Source organism: Nerophis lumbriciformis, linkage group LG24 (assembly GCF_033978685.3).
Source record: "Nerophis lumbriciformis linkage group LG24, RoL_Nlum_v2.1, whole genome shotgun sequence".
NCBI classification, from domain to species: Eukaryota; Metazoa; Chordata; class Actinopteri; order Syngnathiformes; family Syngnathidae; genus Nerophis; species Nerophis lumbriciformis.
Window position 1 is genome coordinate 19,355,615 of NC_084571.2, and position 24,284 is coordinate 19,379,898.

The following is a 24,284-nucleotide window of genomic DNA, read 5'->3' on the forward strand; positions in this document are numbered from 1 at the left end:
GCCTAACTGTAGTTCAGACCTGTCTCCCATTGAAAATTTGTGGTGCATTATGAAGCCTAAAATACCACAACGAAGACCCCCGGACTGTTGAACAACTTAAGCTGTACATCAAGCAAGAATGGGAAAGAATTCCACCTGAGAAGCTTAAAAAATGTGTCTCCTCAGTTCCCAAACGTTTACTGAGTGTTGTTAAAAGGAAAGGCCATGTAACACAGTGGTGAACATGCCCTTTCCCAACTACTTTGGCACGTGTTGCAGCCATGAAATTCTAAGTTAATTATTATTTGAAAAAAAAAATAGTTTATGAGTTTGAACATCAAATATCTTGTCTTTGTAGTGCATTCAATTGAATATGGGTTGAAAAGGATTTGCAAATCATTGTATTCTGTTTATATTTACATCTAACACAATTTCCAAACTCATATGGAAACGTTTTGTATGTATTTACATACATACATACATGTAAACATACATATATGTGTACATACATACATACAATCATAAAACGGATGCAAAGACGCACTGGCTGAGGCTCGCAGTAATCCCGCCTCATGGTGGTAGAGGGTGCTAGTGATCCCATCGATCATTTTTGAGACTACTCGGCTGCAGAATAAGTGACAACAAGCAGCAACAGTTAGCGATCGTTTATTTATCCTCTCACCTGGACTTTTAACATGGAGGATTACATATCTAAAATAAAACAGTTTTCTAAACTGGACTTTCAATCGAAGCAGGAGATAATAATTAAAGGAAGATCTCCATCGAGACAGAGTGACTTTCAAAACTGAAGAAAGATAAGGAAGACTTCTATAAACAAGTTATCGATGCTTTTGTTCAGAAGGAGCGGCGCATGGACTTCATTTATAAGTAAAGGTAAAACCATAATAACGTTTTTTTAATTAAATGTGCTTTTTTGTGTGCTACAGTTTGTATGTGTAAAGTTAAAGTTAAAGTAGCAATGATTGTCACACACACACTAGGTGTGGTGAAATGTGTCCTCTGCATTTGACCCATTCCCTTGCTCACCCACTGGGAGATGAGGGGAGCAGATCATTTTTTGGTGATCTAACCCCCAATTCCAACCCTTGATGCTGAGTGCCAAGCAGGGAAGAATGCTGGTATGAGCTTTTAAACATAACCCGTTAACTGCTGCCAATCAAATGGTGAATAAGATACTCTTTAGGGTTCATATGTTTGTAAATCTGACTGTGATGAAGTCAGTGCCTCACCAGCCATCAACCTCACCGCACGTCACTGATACATGCATACATACATGCATGCAAACATGTATACATATATACATACATACATACATACATGCGTGTAAACATACATACACACATGTATGCATACATGTATACATGCATACATACAGCGTGGCGAAGTTGGTAGAGTGGCCGTGCCAGCAATCGGAGTGTTGCTGGTTACTGGGGTTCAATCCCCACCTTCTACCATCCTAGTCACGTCCGTTGTGTCCTTGGGCAAGACACTTCACCCCTTGCTCCTGATGGCTGCTGGTTAGCGCCTTGCATGGCAGCTCCCGCCATCAGTGTGTGAATGGGTGAATGTGGTAATACTGTCAAAGCGCTTTGAGTACCTTGAAGGTAGAAAAGCGCTATACAAGTATAACCCATTTATCATTTATTTATCAAACATACATGTATATATACATACATGCATATAACACATGCATACATACAGTACATACTACTTACAGGTATACAAACATGTATACATGCATACAAACATGTATACATGTATAATTACAGTACATACATACATGTATACATTCATGTATATGAACATACATCCATGTATATGAACATACATATCGGTATACATACATGTATGTATGTATGTATACATACTGTACATACATGTAAACATACATACTTGGATACATACATACATGTATACATACATACATGTAATCATACATACATACATGTATACATACATACATGTATGTATATATACATACTTGTATACATGCATACATACATGGATACATACAGTACATACTACTTACATATATAAATGCATGTATACAAACATGTATACATATATGTATACATACAGTACATACATACATGTATACATACATGCATGCATACAAACATGTATGCATGCATACATACATGTATACATACATTATGTATGCATGTATGTATGTATATATATACTCATACACACATATATACATACATACATGTACACATACAGTACATACGTACTTATATGTATACATACATATATGTATATATACATGTTTACATACTTGTATACACATATGCATATACACCTATGCATTTACACACACACACATATATATATATATATATATATAAGTATACAATTATACATCTTTATGTATATATATACATACATGTATACAATCATACATACATATATTGTATTGGCTGGAGTGGAATGATATCACATCAGAAGTGTACAACACAGACACATGAGTCATATCTTTATTACCCCAAGTTACAGGGCACACACAATGTTCAAGTATGCCTGAGGAACTAAATGAAGCAAAATTAAAAAATAAAACAATGGAATTTAGAATAGGAGACAAAATGCATTTAAAAATAAGTGAACTGGCATTGCACTTCACAAAAATCCATAGAAGCTAATGATTTTGGAACAATTCACTGTAAAGTGCTAACTGGTTCGAGCAAAGCACATGTTCCCTTTTGAAAGATCACACACACACACACACGCACACACACACACACACACACATACACACACACACACGCACACGCACACACACACACACACACACATGGAGGAGGTACAGTAATAGTCATCCTGCAAGCAATTAGCAACCAGAAGACCATTGGAGCACATTTCATTTATTAGTCCTTTAATAAGATAACTGCTTCCTTAGTTATGCTAACAATACAAATGCTGGTGTTGTCACGTCTTCTCTGGATCACATGCAAACTGACAGAACAAGTCCTGTCGAGTCCTTCTCATCCAAGGACGACGAGGAGGGACGAGGGAGCAGCGTGGGATGCCTTCCCACAATCCTCCTCTTCCTGCTGACGGCGGATGCCAAGGTTTGGCGTGGAGCATCCTTCCTGCAGGTCCTGAGAATCCACTGGGTGGTGCCGCGCTTCAGCTGGCACCTTGGAAAAAAACAACACCAAAAACCAAAAAAACTAAAGAATTATCTGGAGGGGGTTGGTCAATAATCCCCCCCTCCCCTCCCCGCTGTCCGCCAAAGGTGGACCTTCACCCCCCGCCCCAACCCAACCATAAAAAGGTAAAAACAAGCAGAATGGCTTTACTCCTCACAGTCTGCGGGGGGCGCTAGAGGTGCGCTTGGTGGTGGTGGTCTTGCTTCTGTTCTGTCGTGTCTGATCGGTGGTGGCCGAAGGTTTCCGAGCGTTAGGCTGGAGCCTCCCCTTGGGGCCCCTCCGGGCGCCCCTTTGCCCCGCACGGCCCCTTGCGGCCCCCACTCGTCACTTGCGTGAGTGCAGGGTGTCCTGGAACTTGGTGCTGGTGTAGCGCACGTGGAATCCTTTCTTGTTGATTGTGTCGTCCGAGCGGAACTTGATGACAATGGAGTCGCCCGCAGAGTAAATCTCCTCTGGAGGCTGATGGAGAAAGCAAAGAACACTTTTTATCAGCTGGGGGCCACTTTCACAGCTTTAGGCTGCACACACACACACACACACACACACACACACACACACACACACACACACACACACACACACACACACACACACACATATATACTTGTATGTATGTATACATGTATGTATGTATACATGTATGTATGTAAATGTATGTCTACATGTATGTATGTATACAATTATGTATGTATACATGTATGTATGTATGTATGTATGTGTACATGTATATTTATATGGTAATAAGTAATGTCCGATCATTACCTTATAAAATTTGAAGTTCTGACTCATTGTCAACAAGCTAATAATAATAATAACTGCTATAGCAGCCGCAACATTACTGCTGCCACAACGATGACTCTTTTGGCCTACTGCCTTCGGTAATGGCGCCATTCCCAAATTATGTGGGCTCTATTGATAACCTCACTAACAACTCTGATGACGCCCTGCGCGAAACCATTGATAGTATAGCACCGCTAAAGCTAAAAAGGGCCCCTAAAAGGCGTACCCTATGGTTTACAGAAGAAACTAGAGCTCATAAATTATCATGTAGAAAGCTGGAACGCAAATGGCGCACGACTAAACTTGAGGTCTTCCATCAAGCATGGAGTGATAGTTTAATAACTTATAAATGCATGCTTACCTATAAAATGCGGCCATTTTATTTACCCAGCAGGGAATTCAGTGCTATGATCTTCACAGCAGTGTACATTCCCCCCAGTGCTAACACGAAAGAAGCTTTGAATGCTTTGTACTGCTCCATCAATGAACTGCAAACTACACATCCAGAGGAAGTTTTCATCGTGGCAGGGGATTTTAATCAAGCTAACATGAAAACAGTTTTCCCTCATTTCCATCAATATGTGAATTTTGCAACCAGGGGTGGAAGCAAGCTGGACTTGGTTTATAGTAATATTAAACAGGCGTATAAAGCTGCACCACACCCCCACCTCGGCTCCTCAGACCATCTATCTGTGATGCTAATTCCTGCATACAAGCCCCTGCTGATCAGGAAGCAAGCTACAGTGAAGCAGGTGAGGACCTGGCCAGAGGGAGCAATGTCAGCATTACAAGACTGCTTCGAAATCACAGACTGGGACATGTTCAAAGCAGCCGCCACCGAAAATCCCCACACGTGTGGAGGAGTATGCAGAGTCTGTGTCCGCATACATTCAAAAGTGCATGGAGGATGTCAGTGTGATCAAGAACATCCCCACACGGGCCAACGAGAAACCCTGGATGAACAGTGAGGTACGTGCAATGCTGAAGGCTCGGAACAAGGCTTTCAAGTCTGGCGACATGGTGGCATTAAAATCAGCCATAGCTAACCTGAACCGTACCATTAAGGTTGCAAAGCGTGCTCACAGTCAGAAAGTGCAGGATTATTCAAGAACCCCACAAACCTAGACGAATGTGGCAGGGCATACAGGTCATCACAGACTATAAAGCTGCCCCCTGTCCCTGTGACAACAGTATCAGCTTCCTAGATGACCTTAACAACTACTTTGCAAGGTTTGAGGCACTTAACATCACTCCGGCGAGAAAATCCATCCCTCGCCCTGATGAGCAGCCGCTCAACCTGGATATAGCGGATGTCCAGAAAACCCTGAGGAGAGTGAACCCCCGGAAAGGACCGGGACCTGATGACATTCCGGGCAAGGTGCTTAAGGGATGTGCAGACCAGCTGGCTGGGGTTCTCACAGACATCTTCAACATCTCGCTGACCCAGGCTGTGGTACCATCAATTTTTAAGACGGCCACAATCATTCCAGTGCCTAAAAACCCACAATCTCCTCCCTCAATGATTACCGCCCCGTTGCACTCACCCCCATCATAATGAAGTGCTTCGAGAGGCTGGTAAAGGAATATATTGTCTCCAGACTTCCCCCCACATTCGACCCATACCAGTTTGCTTATCGCCCTAACCGCTCCACAGAGGACGCCATCTCCTCTGCATTCCACCTGAGCTTAGAACATCTGGAAGGAAAGGACACACACGTGCGGATGTTGTTCCTGGACTTCAGCTCAGCATTCAACACCATCATCCAGCAGCACTTGGTGAGCAAACTGGCCCCCCTTGGATTCAGTAACCCCCTTTGCAACTGGCTGCTTGACTTCCTCACAGACAGACCCCAATCTGTGAGAGTGGGCAACAACACCTCCAGTGCCATCTCCCTGAGCACCGGCTCCCCCCAGGGCTGCGTCGTGAGTCCGCTGCTGTTCACGTTGATGACCCATGACTGCTGCGCCAGGTCCACTACTAACCACATTGTGAAGTATGCAGACGACACGACAGTAGTGGGCCTCATCCGTGACAACAATGACATGAACTACAGAGAGGAGGTGAAACATCTGGGCGGGTTTTTACATACATACATAAATATGCACACATATCTACAGTATATATATATATACATATATATATACACACACAGCGGTACTTTTTACAGGTGGTATAGTATGGAATATGATTCATTAGTATATATACTAGTACTGGTACAACCCTAGTATGTATAACTTGAGGGTAGTAGAGAAGTGTTAATGTAGGACCAGAGTAATATGTACTATAATGAGCTCTCACCTATTTTGCACTAAATGATGTCACTTTATTCTGAGCCGTCCTATAAAAGGAACTTGATTGAGGAGCGTCTCCCACGGGTGCTATGAAGGTGTTCCTACTTTGAGGAGCGTCTCCCACGGGTGCTATGAAGGTGGATGACTGAGTGGAAATGACATGAGTGGAAAGGCAGTGTTCCAGACTAGGACTCTGGTATGTTTATGACGGCGACTCCCACACCCGGAGGAGCACGATTGCGTAAGAAGCGCCGACTGGAAGTGAGGATGAGGTTTTAGGCGGTGGTCTCACCCCTGATCCGCAGTAGCGTCCCAGGCGTGGAGACTTGGTGTCGGAGCCGTCAAAGAGCTCCATGTAGTCGTAGCCGCAGTCCGCTTCCTCCTCGATCTCAAAGGTCTGGAAGATGAGCTCCACGCCGTAGCCCTTCTCCGCCGAGATCACCCACTGGCAGTCCGAGGCCCCTGGGTAGTTGTTGTCCCCGAACTGGGCGTGGGAGAAGAGGTCTTTGGTCTTTACCTCGGCCTTCAGGCGACCTCCGCACTCTGTGGACAGAAAGGTGTGTTACAATAGGAAGTTGGGGTCAAAGGGTCGTTGCCTGGGAGACATGGAACCTTCGTGTACGAGTCGAGTCTTTGGAACCCTTTAGCAGTTTCCAGTGGTTGCAGCTCAATAAAAGAAGAACTGATTTTAAAAGACCAAATTCAACCAATTAAATCAGGGCTTTGTAACCTTTTTGACCCCACAGTCTAACTTTTTCACTACAGAGGGGCCCGGGACCCCTCAAATATTAACATTCAAAATCCATAATTATATCTAACTTACTTACAACTTGTCAAATGATATGAAAACATGAGTTCATCACAAAGATGATTATTTTTTGAACACATAAACCTGAGGCTGAGGTCAGGCTGATTAGGAAAAGAAGCACTCAAATAACTGCTAATAATAAATGTACCTATTATGTTGTGCTAAAAATATTAATGAATATGTTTATTAACTAAAATAAAATTTAAATACTGTTTCACCACTTTAGTCATAATTTTTGCGCTTGAAAAACGTATCTTAGACTTTAACTCCATACTTCTTCTGTTTGTTATTGTCATTACTGCCACAAGTGGTGTAAAAGTGTATTACACCTGAGTACTTGTTAGATGTTGTCATTACTGCCACAAGTGGTGTAAAAGTGTATTACACCTGAGTACTTGTTTGTTATTGTCATTACTGCCACAAGTGGTGTAAAAGTGTATTACACCTGAGTACTTGTTTGTTATTGTCATTACTGCCACAAGTGGTGTAAAAGTGTATTACACATGCAGCAGTATGGTTAAGAAACAGTAAATTAAAGAAATAAGGACATGTTTGCAGTTTGGACTGGAGCATGAAGCAATAGTTTACAACTTCTTGACACTTTCTCAAACTTCAGGAGATACTGAAACTGAAAGCTGTAAACTTTATTTATCAAAATGATGATGAAGAAATACCATCTGTGAATACTTCAGTGTGTGAGGACACGTAATGACGGGCAGCCATTTGGCATTGAAAGCAAAACTGCAATCCTTACATGAGACAAGAACACACACGTCGCTCCCTTTTCTCTGCATTCTAAAGAGGGGGAAACGGTTAGCATGAGGCGGCTAACGATGTAGGGAAATCATGTATTCCGCCTATAAAACATGAATAAACCACGCTCCATTAACATCTGTGTTAGTACCTACATAAGTAGGCACTAACACAGAGGAACTACTTTTTGTACCGTGCTAGTTGCTGTGTCGTCTGTGAGTTAGTCAAAGTTCAAGCTGGGTTAAAAGTTCATGGCATGAAGGTTGTGGCACCAAGCAGAGAACTTTGAATAGTCACAATACTCTGGAAACCTGGTCTGACTCAATCATTAAGTACTAGTTCTCACTTTAGGTGTCTGTAAAATACATGTGACCAGGTAAGAAGTTACAGTAATGATTTAAATATTTTAAATATTACATGAATGTGCAGTTACTACGTGTTACTACATGGTTACTACAATATTACTGCATGGTTACCACATTATTACGGCATTGTTACTACATTATTACTATGTGGTTACTACATTATTACTACATTATTACTGCATGGTTACTACAATTTTACTACATGTTACTATGTGGTTACTACATTCTTACTACATGGTTACTACATTATCACTGCATGGTTATTACAATTTTACTACATGTTACTATGTGGTTACTGCATTATTACTTCATGGATACTACATTATTCATACATGGTTACTATGTGGTTACTACATTACTACATGTTACTGTGTGGTTACTACATGATTACTACATGTCACTACATGGTTACTACATGATTACTATACGTTACTATATGATTACTACATGGTCACTACATGGTTACTACATTATTACTACATAGTTACTACATTATTAATACATGGTTACTAAATGGTCTGACTACATGGTTGCTACATTATTACTACATTATTACTACGTGTTACTATATTATTATTACACAGTTACTACATGTTACTACATTTTACTATATTATTACTACATTACTACATGGTCACTACATGTCACTACACTACACCGGAAAAGGGTGGAGTGCCATCTCCGGGTTGGGGAGGAGATCTTGCCCCAAGTGGAGGAGTTCAAGTACCTCGGAGTCTTGTTCACGAGTGAGGGAAGAGTGGATCGTGAGATCGACAGGCGGATCGGTGCGGCATCTTCAGTAATGCGGACGCTGTATCGATCCGTTGTGGTGAAGAAGGAGCTGAGCCAGAAGGCAAAGCTCTCGATTTACCGGTCGATCTACGTTCCCATCCTCACCTATGGTCATGAGCTTTGGGTCATGACCGAAAGGACAAGATCACGGGTACAAGCGGCCGAAATGAGTTTCCTCCGCCGGGTGGCGGGGCTCTCCCTTAGAGATAGGGTGAGAAGCTCTGCCATCCGGGGGAGGCTCAAAGTAAAGCCGCTGCTCCTCCATATCGAGAGGAGCCAGATGAGGTGGTTCGGGCATCTGGTCAGGATGCCACCCGAACGCCTCCCTCGGGAGGTGTTTCGGGCACGTCCGACCGGTAGGAGGCCACGGGGAAGACCCAGGACACGTTGGGAAGACTATGTCTCCCGGCTGGCCTGGGAACGCCTCGGGATCCACCGGGAGGAGCTGGACGAAGTGGCTGGGGAGAGGGAAGTCTGGGCTTCCCTGCTTAGGCTGCTGCCCCCGCGACCCGACCTCGGATAAGCGGAAGAAGATGGATGGATGGATGGATGAAATGGTTACTTTATTATTACTACATGGTTACTACATTATTACTACATGGTTACTACATTATTACTATATGTTACTGTGTGGTTACTACATGGTTATTACATGTCACTACATTATTACTACATGTTACTACATTATTACTACATGTTACGACATAGTTACTACATTATTACTACATGTTACTACATTTATTACTACATGTTACTACATTATTACTACACGGTTACTACATGGTTGCTACATTATTACTACATTATTACTACGTGTTACTATATTATTATTACACAGTTACTACATGTTACTACATTTTACTATATTATTACTACATTACTACATGGTCACTACATGTCACTACATGTTACAACATGGTTACTACATGGTTACTACATTATTACTACATAATAATAATAATAATAATAATAACTGGGATTTATATAGCGCTTTTCTAAGTACCCAAAGTCGCTTTACATGTAGAAGCCATCATTCATTCACACCTGGTGGTGGTAAGCTACTTTCATAGCCACAGCTGCCCTGGGGTAGACTGACGGAAGCGTGGCTGCAATTTGCGCCTACGGCCCCTCCGACCACCACCTATCATTCATCATTCAATTCACCGGTGTGAGTGGCACCGGGGGCAAAGGGTGAAGTGTCCCGCCCAAGGACACAACGGCAGCGATTTTTGGATGGTAAGAGGCGGGGAGCGAACCTGCAACCCTCAGGTTTCTGACACGGTTGCTCTACCCACTACGCCATGCCGCCCCATGGTCACTATGTGGTTACTTGATGGCTACTACATTGTTACTACACGGTTACTTCATTCTTACTACACGCTAGTACGTGGTACTATATAGTTACTACATTATTACTACATGTTACGGCTTGGTTACCACATTATTACTACATGGTTACAACATGTTACTACATTATTACTACATGGTTACTATATGTTACTACATTATTACTACGTGGTTACTACATGGTTACTACATTACTACTACGTTACTGCGTGGTTACTACCATATTACTACATGGATACTACATGGTTGCTACCTGTAACTACATGGTTACTACATGGTTACTACATTGTTACTACATTATTACTACATGTTACTGCATGGTTACTACATTATTACTACATGTTATGACATGGTTACTACATTATTACTACATGGTTACTGTATGGTTACTACGTTAAAACTACATGTTTACTACATGGTTACTACATGGTTACTACATGGTTACTACATGGTTACTAAATGTTAATATGTGGTTACTACATGTTACTACACTAATACTACATGTTACTACATTAGTACTACATGTTACTACGCGGTTACTACATTTCACTACATTATTACTACATGTTACTACATGGTTACTACATTATTACTACATGTTACTACATTATCACTACATGGTTACTACATTATTACTACACGTTACTACACGCTACTACGTGTTACTATGTGTTACTACATTGTTACTACATGGTTACTACATTACTACCACATGGTTACTACATTATTACTACATGTTACTGCGTGTTAATACGTTATTACTACATGGTTATGACATTATTACTACATGGTCACTACATGGTTACTACATTACTACATGGTTACTATGGGGCGGTATAGCTCGGTTGGTAGAGTGGCCGTGCCAGCAAGTTGAGGGTTCCAGGTTCGATCCCCGCTTCTGCCATCTTAGTCACTGCGTTGTGTCCTTGGGCAAGACACTTTACCTACCTGCTCCCAGTGCCACCCACACTGGTTTAAAAATGTAACTTAGATAATGGGTTTCACTATGTAAAGCGCTTTGAGTCACTAGAGAAAAGCGCTATATAAATATAATTCACTTCACTTCACTACTACATTATTACTACATGGTTATTACATTACTAACACATTGTTACTACATTATTACTACATGGTTACTGCATTATTACTACATGGTTGCATTATTACTACAAACCCTGTTTCCATATGAGTTGGGAAATTGTGTTAGATGTAAATATAAACAGAATACAATGATTTGCAAATCATTTTCAACCCATATTCAGTTGAATATGCTACAAAGACAACATATTTGATGTTCAAACTGATAAACATTTTATTTTTTTGCAAATAATCATTAACTTTAGAATTTGATGCCAGCAACACGTGACAAAGAAGTTGGGAAAGGTGGCAATAAATACCGATAAATTTGAGGAATGCTCATCAAATACTTATTTGGAACATCCCACAGGTGAACAGGATAATTGGGAACAGGTGGGTGCCATGATTGGGTATAAAAGTAGATTCCATGAAATGCTCAGTCATTCACAAACAAGGATGGGGCGAGGGTCACCACTTTGTCAACAAATGCGGAAGCAAATTGTTGAACAGTTTAAGAAAAACCTTTCTCAACCAGCTATTGCAAGGAATTTAGGGATTTCACCATCTACGGTCCGTAATATCATCAAAGGGTTCAGAGGATCTGGAGAAATCACTGCACGTAAGCAGCTAAGCCTGTGACGTTCGATCCCTCAGGCTGTACTGCATCAACAAGCGACATCGGTGTGTAAAGGATATCACCACATGGGCTCAGGAACACTTCAGAAACCCACTGTCAGTAACTACAGTTGGTCGCTACATCTGTAAGTGCAAGTTAAAACTCTCCTATGCAAGGCGAAAACCGTTTATCAACAACACCCAGAAACGCCGTCGGCTTCGCTGGGCCTGAGCTCATCTAAGATGGACTGATACAAAGTGGAAAAGTGTTCTGTGGTCTGACGAGTCCACATTTCAAATTGTTTTTGGAAACTGTGAACGTTGTGTCCTCCGGACCAAAGAGGAAAAGAACCATCCGGATTGTTATAGGCGCAAAGTTGAAAAGCCAGCATCTGTGATGGTATGGGAGTGTTTTAGTGCCCAAGACATGGGTAACTCACACATCTGTGAAGGCGCCATTAATGCTGAAAGGTACATACAGGTTTTGGAGCAACATATGTTGCCATCCAAGCAACGTTACCATGGACGCCCCTGCTTATTTCAGCAAGACAACGCCAAGCCACGTGTTACATCAAACGTGGCTTCATAGTAAAAGAGTGCGGGTACTAGACTGGCCTGCCTGTAGTCCAGACCTGTCTCCCGTTGAAAATGTGTGGCGCATTATGAAGCCTAAAATACCACAACGGAGACCCCCGGACTGTTGAACAACTTAAGCTGTACATCAAGCAAGAATGGGAAAGAATTCCACCTGAGAAGCTTAAAAAATGTGTCTCCTCAGTTCCCAAACGTTTACTGAGTGTTGTTAAAAGAAAAGGCCATGTAACACAGTGGTGAACATGCCCTTTCCCAACTACTTTGGCACGTGTTGCAGCCATGAAATTCTAAGTTAATTATTATTTGCAAAAAAAAAAAAAAGTTTATGAGTTTGAACATCAAATATCTTGTCTTTGTAGTGCATTCAATTGAATATGGGTTGAAAAGGATTTGCAAATCATTGTATTTATATCTACATCTAACACAATTTCCAAACTCATATGGAAACGGGGTTTGTACATGTTACTAGATGGTTCTTACAATATTACAACATGTTACTACGTTATTACTACATGGTCACTACATGGTTACTACATTATTATTACATGCTACTACATTATTACTACATAGTCACTACATGTTACTATATAGTTACTACATGTTACTACATGGTTACTACATTATTACTACATGGTCACTACATGGTTACTACATTATTATTACATGCTACTACATTATTACTACATAGTCACTACATGTTACTATATAGTTACTACATGTTACTACATGGTTACTACATTATTACTACATGTTACTACATGGTTACTACATTATTACTACATGATACTACATTATTATTTCATGTTACTACATTATTACTAAATGGTCACTACATGTTACTTTATGGTTACTACATGTTACTACATGTTAATACATGGTTACTACATGTTACTATGTGTTACTACATGGTTCCTACATGGTCACAATGTGTATACAAAACCTTGTTGGAGATTTTTTTAGAGAGCTTTCTTTATAGACACAATAGTAGAATCTGGATTGTTAGCCACCTCGTGCTAGCAGTTTTTCACTCTTTAGAAGGCACAGAAGAGGCAAAGATTCTTGTCAGTTTTCCTTTAAGGCGACCTACTAGCTTAGTGCGTAATAGGAATATTTAAATGAGCATCCGTTTGGGCAAAATATTTTCTGTACGTCTCTAAAATACAATACAGATATTTAATATTTATTTTTACTTGACTTTGTAAGTTCTTATTCTGCTTCTGTGGTTGTGATTAGATACATCTTTTTTACTTCCGCTATTGATGGGATACATGAATCATACTTTTATTAGGTTGGATCTCCTCATAAAGGGAAATGAGTCATTAGTCATTAGTTCGTATTGAAAAACACTAACCCGTCTGTGTATGGACTTACGCTGTCTTTAAGTGGAAGTGGAGTGGTCATTTGTTTTTGCCGACAATAATTGATCAAATTAAGCTCATGATGCAGTGAAGTGACCGCTGCGGACACACTTGTTACTGAATACTCTGTAATATGCCTTGGAGACGTTGTACGTGTAAGTTGTATACATTATTGTTTCACACGGCAATGTTCCATCCATCCATCCATTTTCTACCGCTTGTCCTTTTTGGGGTCGCAGGGGGTGCTGGAACCTATCGCAGCTGCATTCGGGCGGAAGGCGGGGTACACCCTGGACAAGACACAGAAAGATCCCGAGCGCAGGATCGAACCCAGGACTACTCAGGACCTTCGTATTGTGAGGTACATGCACTAACCCCTGTGCCATGTTGTTCTATTATTATTATTACCTATGCTTAGCTGTGCTATGGGCAGCACGGTGGAAGAGGGGTTAGTGCATCTGCCTCACAATACGAAGGTCCTGGGTTCGATCATGCGCTCGGGATCTTTCTGTGTGGAGTTTGCATGTTCTCCCCGTGACTGCGTGGGTTCCCTCCGGGTACTCCGGCTTCCTCCCACCTCCAAAGACATGCACCTGGGGATAGGTTGATTGGTAACACTAAATGGGCCCTAGTGTGTGAATGTGAGTGTGAATGTTGTCTGTCTATCTGTGTTGGCCCTGCGATGAGGTGGCGACTTGTCCAGGGTGTACACCGCCTTCCGCCCGATTGTAGCTGAGATAGGCTCCAGCGCCCCCCGCGACCCCGAAGGGAATAAGCGGTAGAAAATGGATGGGATGGATGGATGGATGCTTAGCTGTTGTGTAGCCGTTAGATCCTTGCATGTTTCCCTTTTGTCAATGACTTGACTGAATCCTTGAGATGTAAAATGGCCGCCCACCTTTACTCAAGTCAACTGCTTGTATCGGACATTTTAGATGATATCATCCCATACTGAGTTTGCATGTTCTCCCCGTGACTGCGTGGGTTCCCTCCGGGTACTCCGGTTTCCTCCCACCTCCAAAGACATGCACCTGGGGATAGGTTGATTGGTAACACTAAATGGGCCCTAGTGTGTGAATGTGAGTGTGAATGTTGTCTGTCTATCTGTGTTGGCCCTGCGATGAGGTGGCGACTTGTCCAGGGTGTACACCGCCTTCCGCCCGATTGTAGCTGAGATAGGCTCCAGCGCCCCCCGCGACCCCGAAGGGAATAAGCGGTAGAAAATGGATGGGATGGATGGATGGATGCTTAGCTGTTGTGTAGCCGTTAGATCCTTGCATGTTTCCCTTTTGTCAACGACTTGACTGAATCCTTGAGATGTAAAATGGCCGCCCACCTTTACTCAAGTCAACTGCTTGTATCGGACATTTTAGATGATATCATCCCATACTGAGTTTGCATGTTCTCCCCGTGACTGCGTGGGTTCCCTCCGGGTACTCCGGTTTCCTCCCACCTCCAAAGACATGCACCTGGGGATAGGTTGATTGGCAACACTAAATTGGCCTTAGTGTGTGAATGTGAGTGTGAACGTTGTCTGTCTATCTGTGTTGGCCCTGCGATGAGGTGGCGACTTGTCCAGGGTGTACCCCGCCTTCCGCCCGATTGTAGCTGAGATAGGCTCCAGCGCCCCCCGCGACCCCGAAGGGAATAAGCGGTAGAAAATGGATGGATGGATGGATCATCCCATACTTGTTGTCTATATCTGATATCAATAGACCTGATTATCGTCACACTGTTTGCTCTTTGCACCTTTTAAGTGTGGTGCGATCCCCCCCAAAAAAGCCACAAAAAAAAGCAAAAGAAGCTTCACCCTTCAGGAGGCATTTTGGACATAGTGGAGTGGGTGTAGTGGACGTACCTGCAGAGTGGGTGTAGTGGACGTACCTGCAGAGTGGGTGTAGTGGACGTACCTGCAGAGTGGGCCGCCTCAAAGCCTTTCTTCTGCACGGAGTTGTCGGAGAAGAAGCGGATGAAGAGCTTGTTCCCGCTGGACGTGATGGGCGGCGGCTTCTTGGTGCCACAGAAGCGGCCGAGAGTCTGAGCCTTGCCGTCTTTGCCGTCGTAGATCTCGATGTGGTCGTAGGCACACTCCAGGTGGGCCTCCATGTCGATCTCATTGAAGGCCTGACGAGGGGACAGCTCATTAACCACATAGTAACCACATAGTAACCATGTAGTGACATGTAGTGACATGTAGTAGCCATGTAGTAACCGCGTAGTATCCGTGTAGTAACCACGTAGTAACCATCTAGCAATCATGTAGTAATAATGTAGTAACCATGTAGTGATAATGTAGTAATGATGTAGTAATAATGTAGTATCCATGTAGTAATATGTAGTAACCATGTAGTAACATCTAGTAATCATGTAGTAATAATGTAGTAACCATGTAGTAATAATGTGGTATCCATGTAGTATTAATGTAGTAACCATGTAGTAATAATGTAGTAACCATGTAGTTTTAACATAGTAACCATGTAGTTTTAACATAGTAACCATCTAGTAACCATGCAGTAATAACGTAGGAACCATGTAGTAATAATGTAGTAACAATGTAGTAACTACATAGTAACCATGCAGTAAAATTGTAGTAGCCATGCAGTAGTAATGTAGTAACCATGCAGTGATAATGTAGTATCCATGTAGTAACCATGTAGTAATAATGTAGTAACATGTAGTAATAATGTAGTAACCATGTACTAATTATTGTAGTAACCACATAGTAATAATGTAGTAACCATGTCGTAATAATGTAGTAACCATGCAGTTTTAACATAGTAACCATGTAGTTTTAACATAGTAACCATCTAGTAACCATGCAGTAATAATGTAGGAATCATGTAGTAATAATGAAGTAACAATGTAGTAACCACATAGTAATCATGTAGTTTTAACATAGTAACCATCTAGTAACCATGCAGTAATAATGTAGGAACCATGTAGTAATAATGTAGTAACAATGTAGTAACCACATAGCAACCATGTCGTAAAATTGTAGTAACCATGCAGTAGTAATGTAGTAACCATGTAGTATCCATGTAGTAACCATGTAGTAATAATGTAGTAACCATGTCGTAATAATGTAGTAACCACATAGTAATAATGTAGTAACCATGTAGTAATAATGTAGTAACCACAGAGTAATAATGTAGTAACATGTAGTAATAATGTAGTAACCATGTAGTAATTATTGTAGTAACCACATGGTAATAATGTAGTAACCATGTCGTAATATTGTAGTAACCACTTAGTAATAATGTAGTAACCATGTTGTAATAATGTAGTAACCACATTGTAATAATGTAGTAACATATAGTAATAATGTAGTAACCACATAGTAATAATGTAGTAACCATGTAGTAAAAATGCAGTAACCACATTGTAATAATGTAGTAACCATGTCGTAATAATGCAGTAACCACATAGTAATAATGTAGTAACCATGTAGTAACCATGCAGTAATAATGTAGTAACCATGTAGTAACACGTAGTAACGGCACATTCATGTAATATTTAGAGTATTTCAATCATTACTGTAACTTCTTAGTCCAACCCTCTGGTTGTTGCAACGGTGAAGGGAAAAGGAGACAAAATCATGGTGAAATGTTCAGAATGTCAGTAACAATAAATGAAGAAGGTCTTCAGTTGGTGCAGATGCTGCAAAGTCAATCAAGGATCGTCGCAATTAGAAACTGCAACATTTTGATGGGCCTTCTATCTGTGCCCTGGACCTCTGGTTGGAGATGGTGCCGAGTGTCAGAAGCTGTGAGTTTTAGGTGTAACTGTACAAAAAGAGCTACAGAGCTCGCCTAAAACCTTAGCATGCTTACATTCAAATGCTAACATTTAGCATGTGTGCTAACGACAGCATGCTAACCGTAGACATCTTATAAGTAGACGCAGCATTGGCTGCTGTGACGCGAGAAATTGGGCCGCCATCTTGAAGTGGTGACGAGGAGCCGGCGAGCAGCCTAAACTGACAGTTGACAGGTAGAAAACAAAGATGGTGTTCAGCGTTTTCCTGCTCAAATGAGCGGACTGTTGAAAATAGGAATCGGGGGATTACTTTTCACAAGTAAGATTTAACATTAACGTACTATTGGTTGTATTTTTTGAAGAGAATATTACCAGAGTTGAGAAGGAGCAAAGATCTTCAATAGTACTGAAATCGTAGCCGCATCTCTGCAAACCTATGGTGGCATCATGCCTTCAGTGTGCATATTGTATATAGTTTTCTGCAAAACTATGAAATGTTCTATTTTGTCTTCATTAGAATGCTTTATGTGTATGTGAAAATCACAAAGAAATCTTCTGGGGGAGGATGACCCCCCTACAGGGGTTTGGTTTACAAACTTTAAGCCCCACCTAAAACAAAATTCACCAGCCGCCACTGATTATGATGCATTCTCATTTTAGGCAAAGTATAAGACAATACTTTCTTAACAGTATAATTGTAACCAGGAATAAGTCTTCAAGTAACAATATTCAAATACTAACATTGTTAGGTAAAACAGAATTTGGTTTTATTCTGAATCCAGTGACACAGATTGGTGGTTTTAGCTGATATAAAGACTTTCAGGTGTTTATATATGTTTATGTTTAAGCATTTGGCAGACGGTTTTATCCAAAGCGACATACATAAAAAATACATAAAAACAATCACTGTAAACATGATCATTTAAGGGAAGAATGTAATACACTAACAGTTAGCATGTCTCACATTTCGGGTTACACACAGGCGTAAGGTGTATGGCTGCGGAAACAGAGAAAAGAGTGTAAAATTAGTGTGGTTAGCATGCTTAAGTTAGCTTGCTAGCATGCTAACTTTAGCACACCAACGGTTAACAGCCGTCACACGCCGAGTTCTTTGACGCTAGGTTAAACGGTTGCAAAATTAGCTCGAAAAGCTAGCACTTTAATGTTAGTATGCTAACATAAAAATGCGTCACATACCAAGTTATAGGACTGAGAAAAAAACGTAAACACAGCAATAAATCAAGTACACGTGTACCTCAACTTAAGAGTGTCTTGAGATAAGAGCAGCCTCTCTGTCACAGAACTAATTAAGGTACTACTGGGCTAGATTCCTGAAACCAATCATTCATGCTTACATTATTTATTATGGAGAAATGTGCTTCACAATACAAACTTTTACATTCACAAACCTTGTTCAAGAACCAATTACCATAAATTCCGGACTGTAAGCCGCTACTGTTTTCCTACGCTTTGCGCGCTGCCGCCTATAAAACGGTGCGACTAATTTATGGATTTTTCTTCGCTGACGGACATGATGCAAATATTTTGTTTTTGTTTTAAAAACATTCAAAGACACTGAAAAGGTGTGTTATTGTTTGTGCTATGGCCCCATCTTCTGGACGAGTTCACTCACTGCAGTTGGGGCAGTGCTGCATTGCCCTTCTGTTAAGACTGAGCTTTGAACCGAAAGTACAAGTGCCGTTTCGTTTTCTAACCATCCATAGCGTTTCTACTTGTATGGATTCTTCATTCATCAGTGCAAGCAACTTTTGTAAGTTTTACAATACAACTAAAACAATTCATACTTACTAAACCGTCCCATGTGTGATGTCTGTAGGAGTATTTTCATGCATTTTTGTATGAGCTTCGTTAGCATTAAAACGCTTAGTGTCAGTGTTAGTATTATTAACTTACGATTCTTTATGTATTGTTTCAGTTTCACAAATTCCTCAGTAAATTCACCAAAACGTCACCGGTGAGTTATTGTGTCTGTTTAGTTGATTAGAGAGCTAGCTTGCGCAGCCAGTGGGTCCATGACCATGGCTTCTGTTTTGTTTGATCATCCGTTTTACTGCCGTGTTACAGACACCGTTTGGAAAGAATTAAGGTATGTAAAAAAAAATTGTATGTAAATAACTCATTTCACAAGGTATATATATATATATATATATCTGCGGCTTATAGTCCCGTGCGACTAATGTATTGAAATTTAGTGGGTGTGGCCTATATACTAGTACGCCAAGTTTGTAAATGGAGGTTCCACAGTATATGTTTCTCTTTGTCTTCATATGTGTTTCTTGGCCATAAAGAATGCCGACGTACTATTTTGATGCGGTGGCCCGGCGTGGTGGTCAGTGCCCAGGTGCACGCCTTCTTGCTGGGGTATTTGTCCGGCCAGTTGGGGCTGGTGATGGTCCCGCTCACACTGGTCACCGTGTGGTCGCAGCCAGCTGCGAAAAGACAAGGGTTTAGACCAGGACCAGCAGCGGAGGACAGGAATAAGGTTTTACCCTCCTTGCAGTCGTGCTTGTTCTCATGCAGCACGAAGCCGCTCCTGCACTGACAGCTGTAGCTGCCGAAGGTGTTGACGCACTCGTGTTGGCAGCCGCCGTTCTCCTTGGAGCACTCGTCCTTGTCTGAGGGCACAGCACACACTCAGAACCACAGGTGGCAGCAAGGGGGCGGGGTTATTTCACCTGAGAAGAACTGCGCCTTAAAGCCCTTTTTGGACACGGTGTTGTCGGACTTGAACTCGATGCGCATGTTGTTGTACTGCGAGGTGAGGGCTTCCGGCTTCTCGGCGCCGCAGAACTTCCCGTGTAGTCTTGAGTCGGCCGAGAGTCCACTGCGCACCTCCACGTAGTCGTACTTGCACACCTGAGGCGGGGCGGAGAAAGGTCGGTTAAGTTCCTGCAATGTTTTCACAAACTTAAGAAAGGTGGTGCAGTGGAACCTCGCTTTACCAACCCCTCTATTTGCAAACTTTTAGATGGAGCCAAATATGCCTCTTTGTTTACGTTTCATTCATTTTGTGTCACGGGGAGAAAAAAAAAAGAAAGAAGGGCGCAGCACCTCACTTGCACTACACTACTAGTCACTGCTCAGCGTGTGCCTTTACAACTTGTTTTTTTAAGGGAATCACTATGGAGTTTAAAAAAAAAAAAAAAAGACTAAAGTGGTTGTCAAAAGTGTACATACACTTGTAAAGAACATAATGTCATGGCTGTCTTGAGTTTCCAGTCATTTCTACAACTCTTATTTTTTTGTGATAGAGTGATTGGAGCACATACTTGTTGGTCACAAAAAACATTCATGAAGTTTGCTTTTTTTATGAATTTATTATGGGTCTACTGAAAATGTGAGCAAATCTGCTGGGTCAAAAGTATACATACAGCAATGTTAATATTTGCTTACATGTCACTTGGCAAGTTTCACTGCAATAAGGCGCTTTTGGTAGCCATCCACAAGCTTCTGGCAAGCTTCTGCTTTAATTTTTGACCACTCCTCTTGACAAAATTGGTGCAGTTCAGCTAAATTTGTTGGTTTGCTGACATGGACTTGTTTCTTCAGCATTGTCCACACGTTTAAGTCAGGACTTTGGGAAGGCCATTCTAAAACCTTCATTCTAGCCTGATTTAGCCATTCCTTTACCACTTTTGACATGTGTTTGGGGTCATTGTCCTGTTGGAACACCCAACTGCGCCCAAGACCCAACCTCCAGGCTGATGATTTTAGGTTGTCCTGAAGAATTTGGAGGTAATCCTCCTTTTTCATTGTTCCATTTAAAGCACCGGTTCCATTGGCAGCAAAACAGGCCCAGAGCATAATACTACCACCACCACGCTTGACAGTAGGAATGGTGTTCCTGGGATTAAAGGCCTCACCTAATCTCCGCCAAATATATTGCTGGGTATTGTGGCCAAACAGCTCAATTTTTGCTTCATCTGACTACAGAACTTTCCTCCAGAAGTCTTATCTTTGTCCATGTGATGTCACTTTATAAATGTTTTTTGTGACCAACAAGTATGTGCTCCAATCACTCTATCACAAAAAAATAGGAGTTGTAGAATTGATTGGAAACTCAAGACAGCCATGACATTATGTTCTTTACAAGTGTATGTAAACTTTTGACCACCACTGTATGTGCGAGGAGTACATGAATGGCGCTCAGAAGTATGCTTCGTAGCACAGCAAGTCTTAATTGTGATGAGACCGGACTTTTCTGGAGAAAGATGCCTAAGGACAGGGGAGAAGAATTACTCTCGTTCTCTTTCGAGGCACACACACTCCGCGCCCTCTATTTGACTGCTCCTCCTTTGCAAATGTTATTGTGAAGAGATTTTACTTTTTCCAATGTTTATTGTTGTTACAAAATGGTTGTTACAGTGAAGGACTTCAGATACTTTGTGAGGGCACCAAAGGTACTTCTGTGTGTGCATAGATTACAGTTCAGCTTGTTGTCTTGGCATTTTAATAACGAGAACGTTGAGCCTCCTTGTCATGCTTGTCTGATATGCAGTACTGTATAGCAGCGTTTCTTAACCATAGGGCCGGGGCCCATTGTTGGGCCGCAAGCACAATCTATGGGGCCGCTAAAAAAGATCTGTTTCTCAGCTGTGGTCTGTATGTGCCGCAGCGGTACTCAGTTGTAATACACTTTTCCACCACTTGTGGCAGTCATGACAACATCAAACAGAAGAAGTCTGGAGTTAAAGTTTGTTAAGGGCAAAAATGATGACTAAAGTGGTGAAGCTGTATTTTTATTTACACTTTTTTTTAAGGTTTAGTAAAGACACTTATTCATTATTGATTGATTTTATCTGATTTATCACGACATAATTGACTTTGAATCAGTTATTTATGAGTCTCTTCTTATGCAGTTAGTTCTTTAATCAGCCTGACCTAAGCCTTGGTAATAATTTGTTGTGATTAATACACACTTTATTATCATTGGACAAGGGTTATTTATCCTGTTAAACTGTAAGCAGGTTAGATATCATTATTGAATATAATTAAAATCAAGAGTAGGTTCACTATCCATCCCTCCATTTTCTACCGCTTGTCCCTCTCAGTGGAGCCTATCCCAGCTGCATTCAAAATTTATAACTGAAGTGGTAAAACTGTATTTTTATTTATTTATTGACAGTTTATTTAAAAAACATTACATTTGAGTTATTTATTATTAATTTATAAGTAATTTATTTATTTTAGCGCTGTTGAGCACAATCTATTTTTATTTTGCAGTATATCTGATGAGTTTTTATCTTTCTAAACAGCCTGACCTAAGCCTTGATAATCATTTGTTGTGATTAATACACGCTTTGAGAAGGTTTCTTTATCCTGTTAAACTGTAAAAAAAAAAAATAAAAAAAAAAATAGATGTAATTACTGAATACAATTAAAATCAAGAGTAGGTTCACAAATTCAAAATGTATAATTGAAGTGGTAATACTGTATTTTTATTTTTTTTATTGACAGTTTTTTTTTTTTTTTAAACATTAAATTAGTATTATTTATAATTAATTTAGATATAATTTATTTATTTTAGCGCTGTTTAGCACAATCTATTTTTCATTGGCTTTTATGAGTGCCTTCTTTTGCAGTATATTAATCAGCCTGACCTAAGCCTTGGTAATAATTTTTGTGATTAACACATGCTTTATCATCATTTGACAAGGTTTATTTATCCTGTAAGTAGGTTAGGTATCATTATTGAATATGATAAAAATCAAGAGTAAGATTACTAATTCAATGTTAATATCTGAGTGGCGCCCCGGGACCCTATGTAGTGGAAAAGTTGGGCCCCAAGGTCAAAAAGATTAAGAACCCCTGCTGTATCGCACTCATATTGTGTTGAAAGAGTATAAACCTACACTAAAATATGGACTTTTGTTGAGGTAGGAACCCATTATTTATGTCTATTTGGTTCTTATGGAGAAATATGCTTCACTATACAAACTTTTCCATTTACGAACCTTGTTCAAGAACCAATTACCATACATTTTGGACTGTAAGCCGCTACTGTTTTCCTACGCTTTGGCTTCTGAGGCTTATAAAACGGTGCGGCTAATTTATGGATTTTTCTTCGCTGACGGACAAGATGCAAATAGTTTTTGTTTTTTTTAAAACATGCAAAGACACTGAAAACGTGTGTTATTGTTTGTGCTATGGCGCCAACTGCAGTTCACTCACTGCAGTTGCGGCAGTGCTGTATTGCCCGTCTGTCTAGACTGAGTTTTGAACCGGAAGTACAAGTGCCGTTCTGTTTTCTAACCATCCATAGCGTTTCTACTCGTATGGATTCTTCGTTCGTCACTGCAAGCGACGTTTGTAAGTTTTACAATATAACTAAAACAATTCTTACTTACTAAACCATCCCCTGTGTGATGTCTGTAGGAGTGTTTTCATGCATATTTGTATGAGCGTCGTTAGCATTAGCTAACATGCTAAAACAATTAGTGTCTGTGTTGGTATTATTAACTTTCAATGGCATTCTTTTTGTATTGTTTCAGTTTCACAAATTCCTCAGTAAATTCACCAAAACGTCATCAGGGAGTTATTGAGTCTGTTTAGCTGATTGGAGAGCTAATAGCCATGA

At 40.9% G+C, this 24,284-nt stretch overlaps 1 protein-coding gene across 3 annotated transcripts in view; it reads right to left on the reverse strand.

Moving 5' to 3' along the window:
• Window positions 1-2,463: 2,463 nt before the first annotated feature.
• The window catches only part of bmp1a (bone morphogenetic protein 1a), a 148,906-nt gene continuing 127,085 nt past the window's right edge, over window positions 2,464-24,284 (reverse strand). Inside the window, exons 15-20 of one of the 3 annotated variants that reach the window (XR_009817510.1) lie at window positions 20,383-20,563; window positions 20,009-20,322; window positions 15,841-16,054; window positions 6,514-6,764; window positions 3,307-3,608; window positions 2,464-3,137 (exon numbers count right to left, since the gene is read on the reverse strand). Coding sequence is in view for 2 of the 3 variants with exons in the window: in XM_061981771.1 (XP_061837755.1) it covers window positions 3,474-3,608; window positions 6,514-6,764; window positions 15,841-16,054; window positions 20,009-20,322; window positions 20,383-20,563 (1,095 nt within the window). In the remaining variant the exon portion in view is untranslated. Of the gene's footprint in view, window positions 3,609-6,513; window positions 6,765-15,840; window positions 16,055-20,008; window positions 20,323-20,382; window positions 20,564-24,284 lie in introns of all 3 variants that reach the window. The other 2 variants (XM_061981772.1, XM_061981771.1) reach the window with 2 other exon arrangements.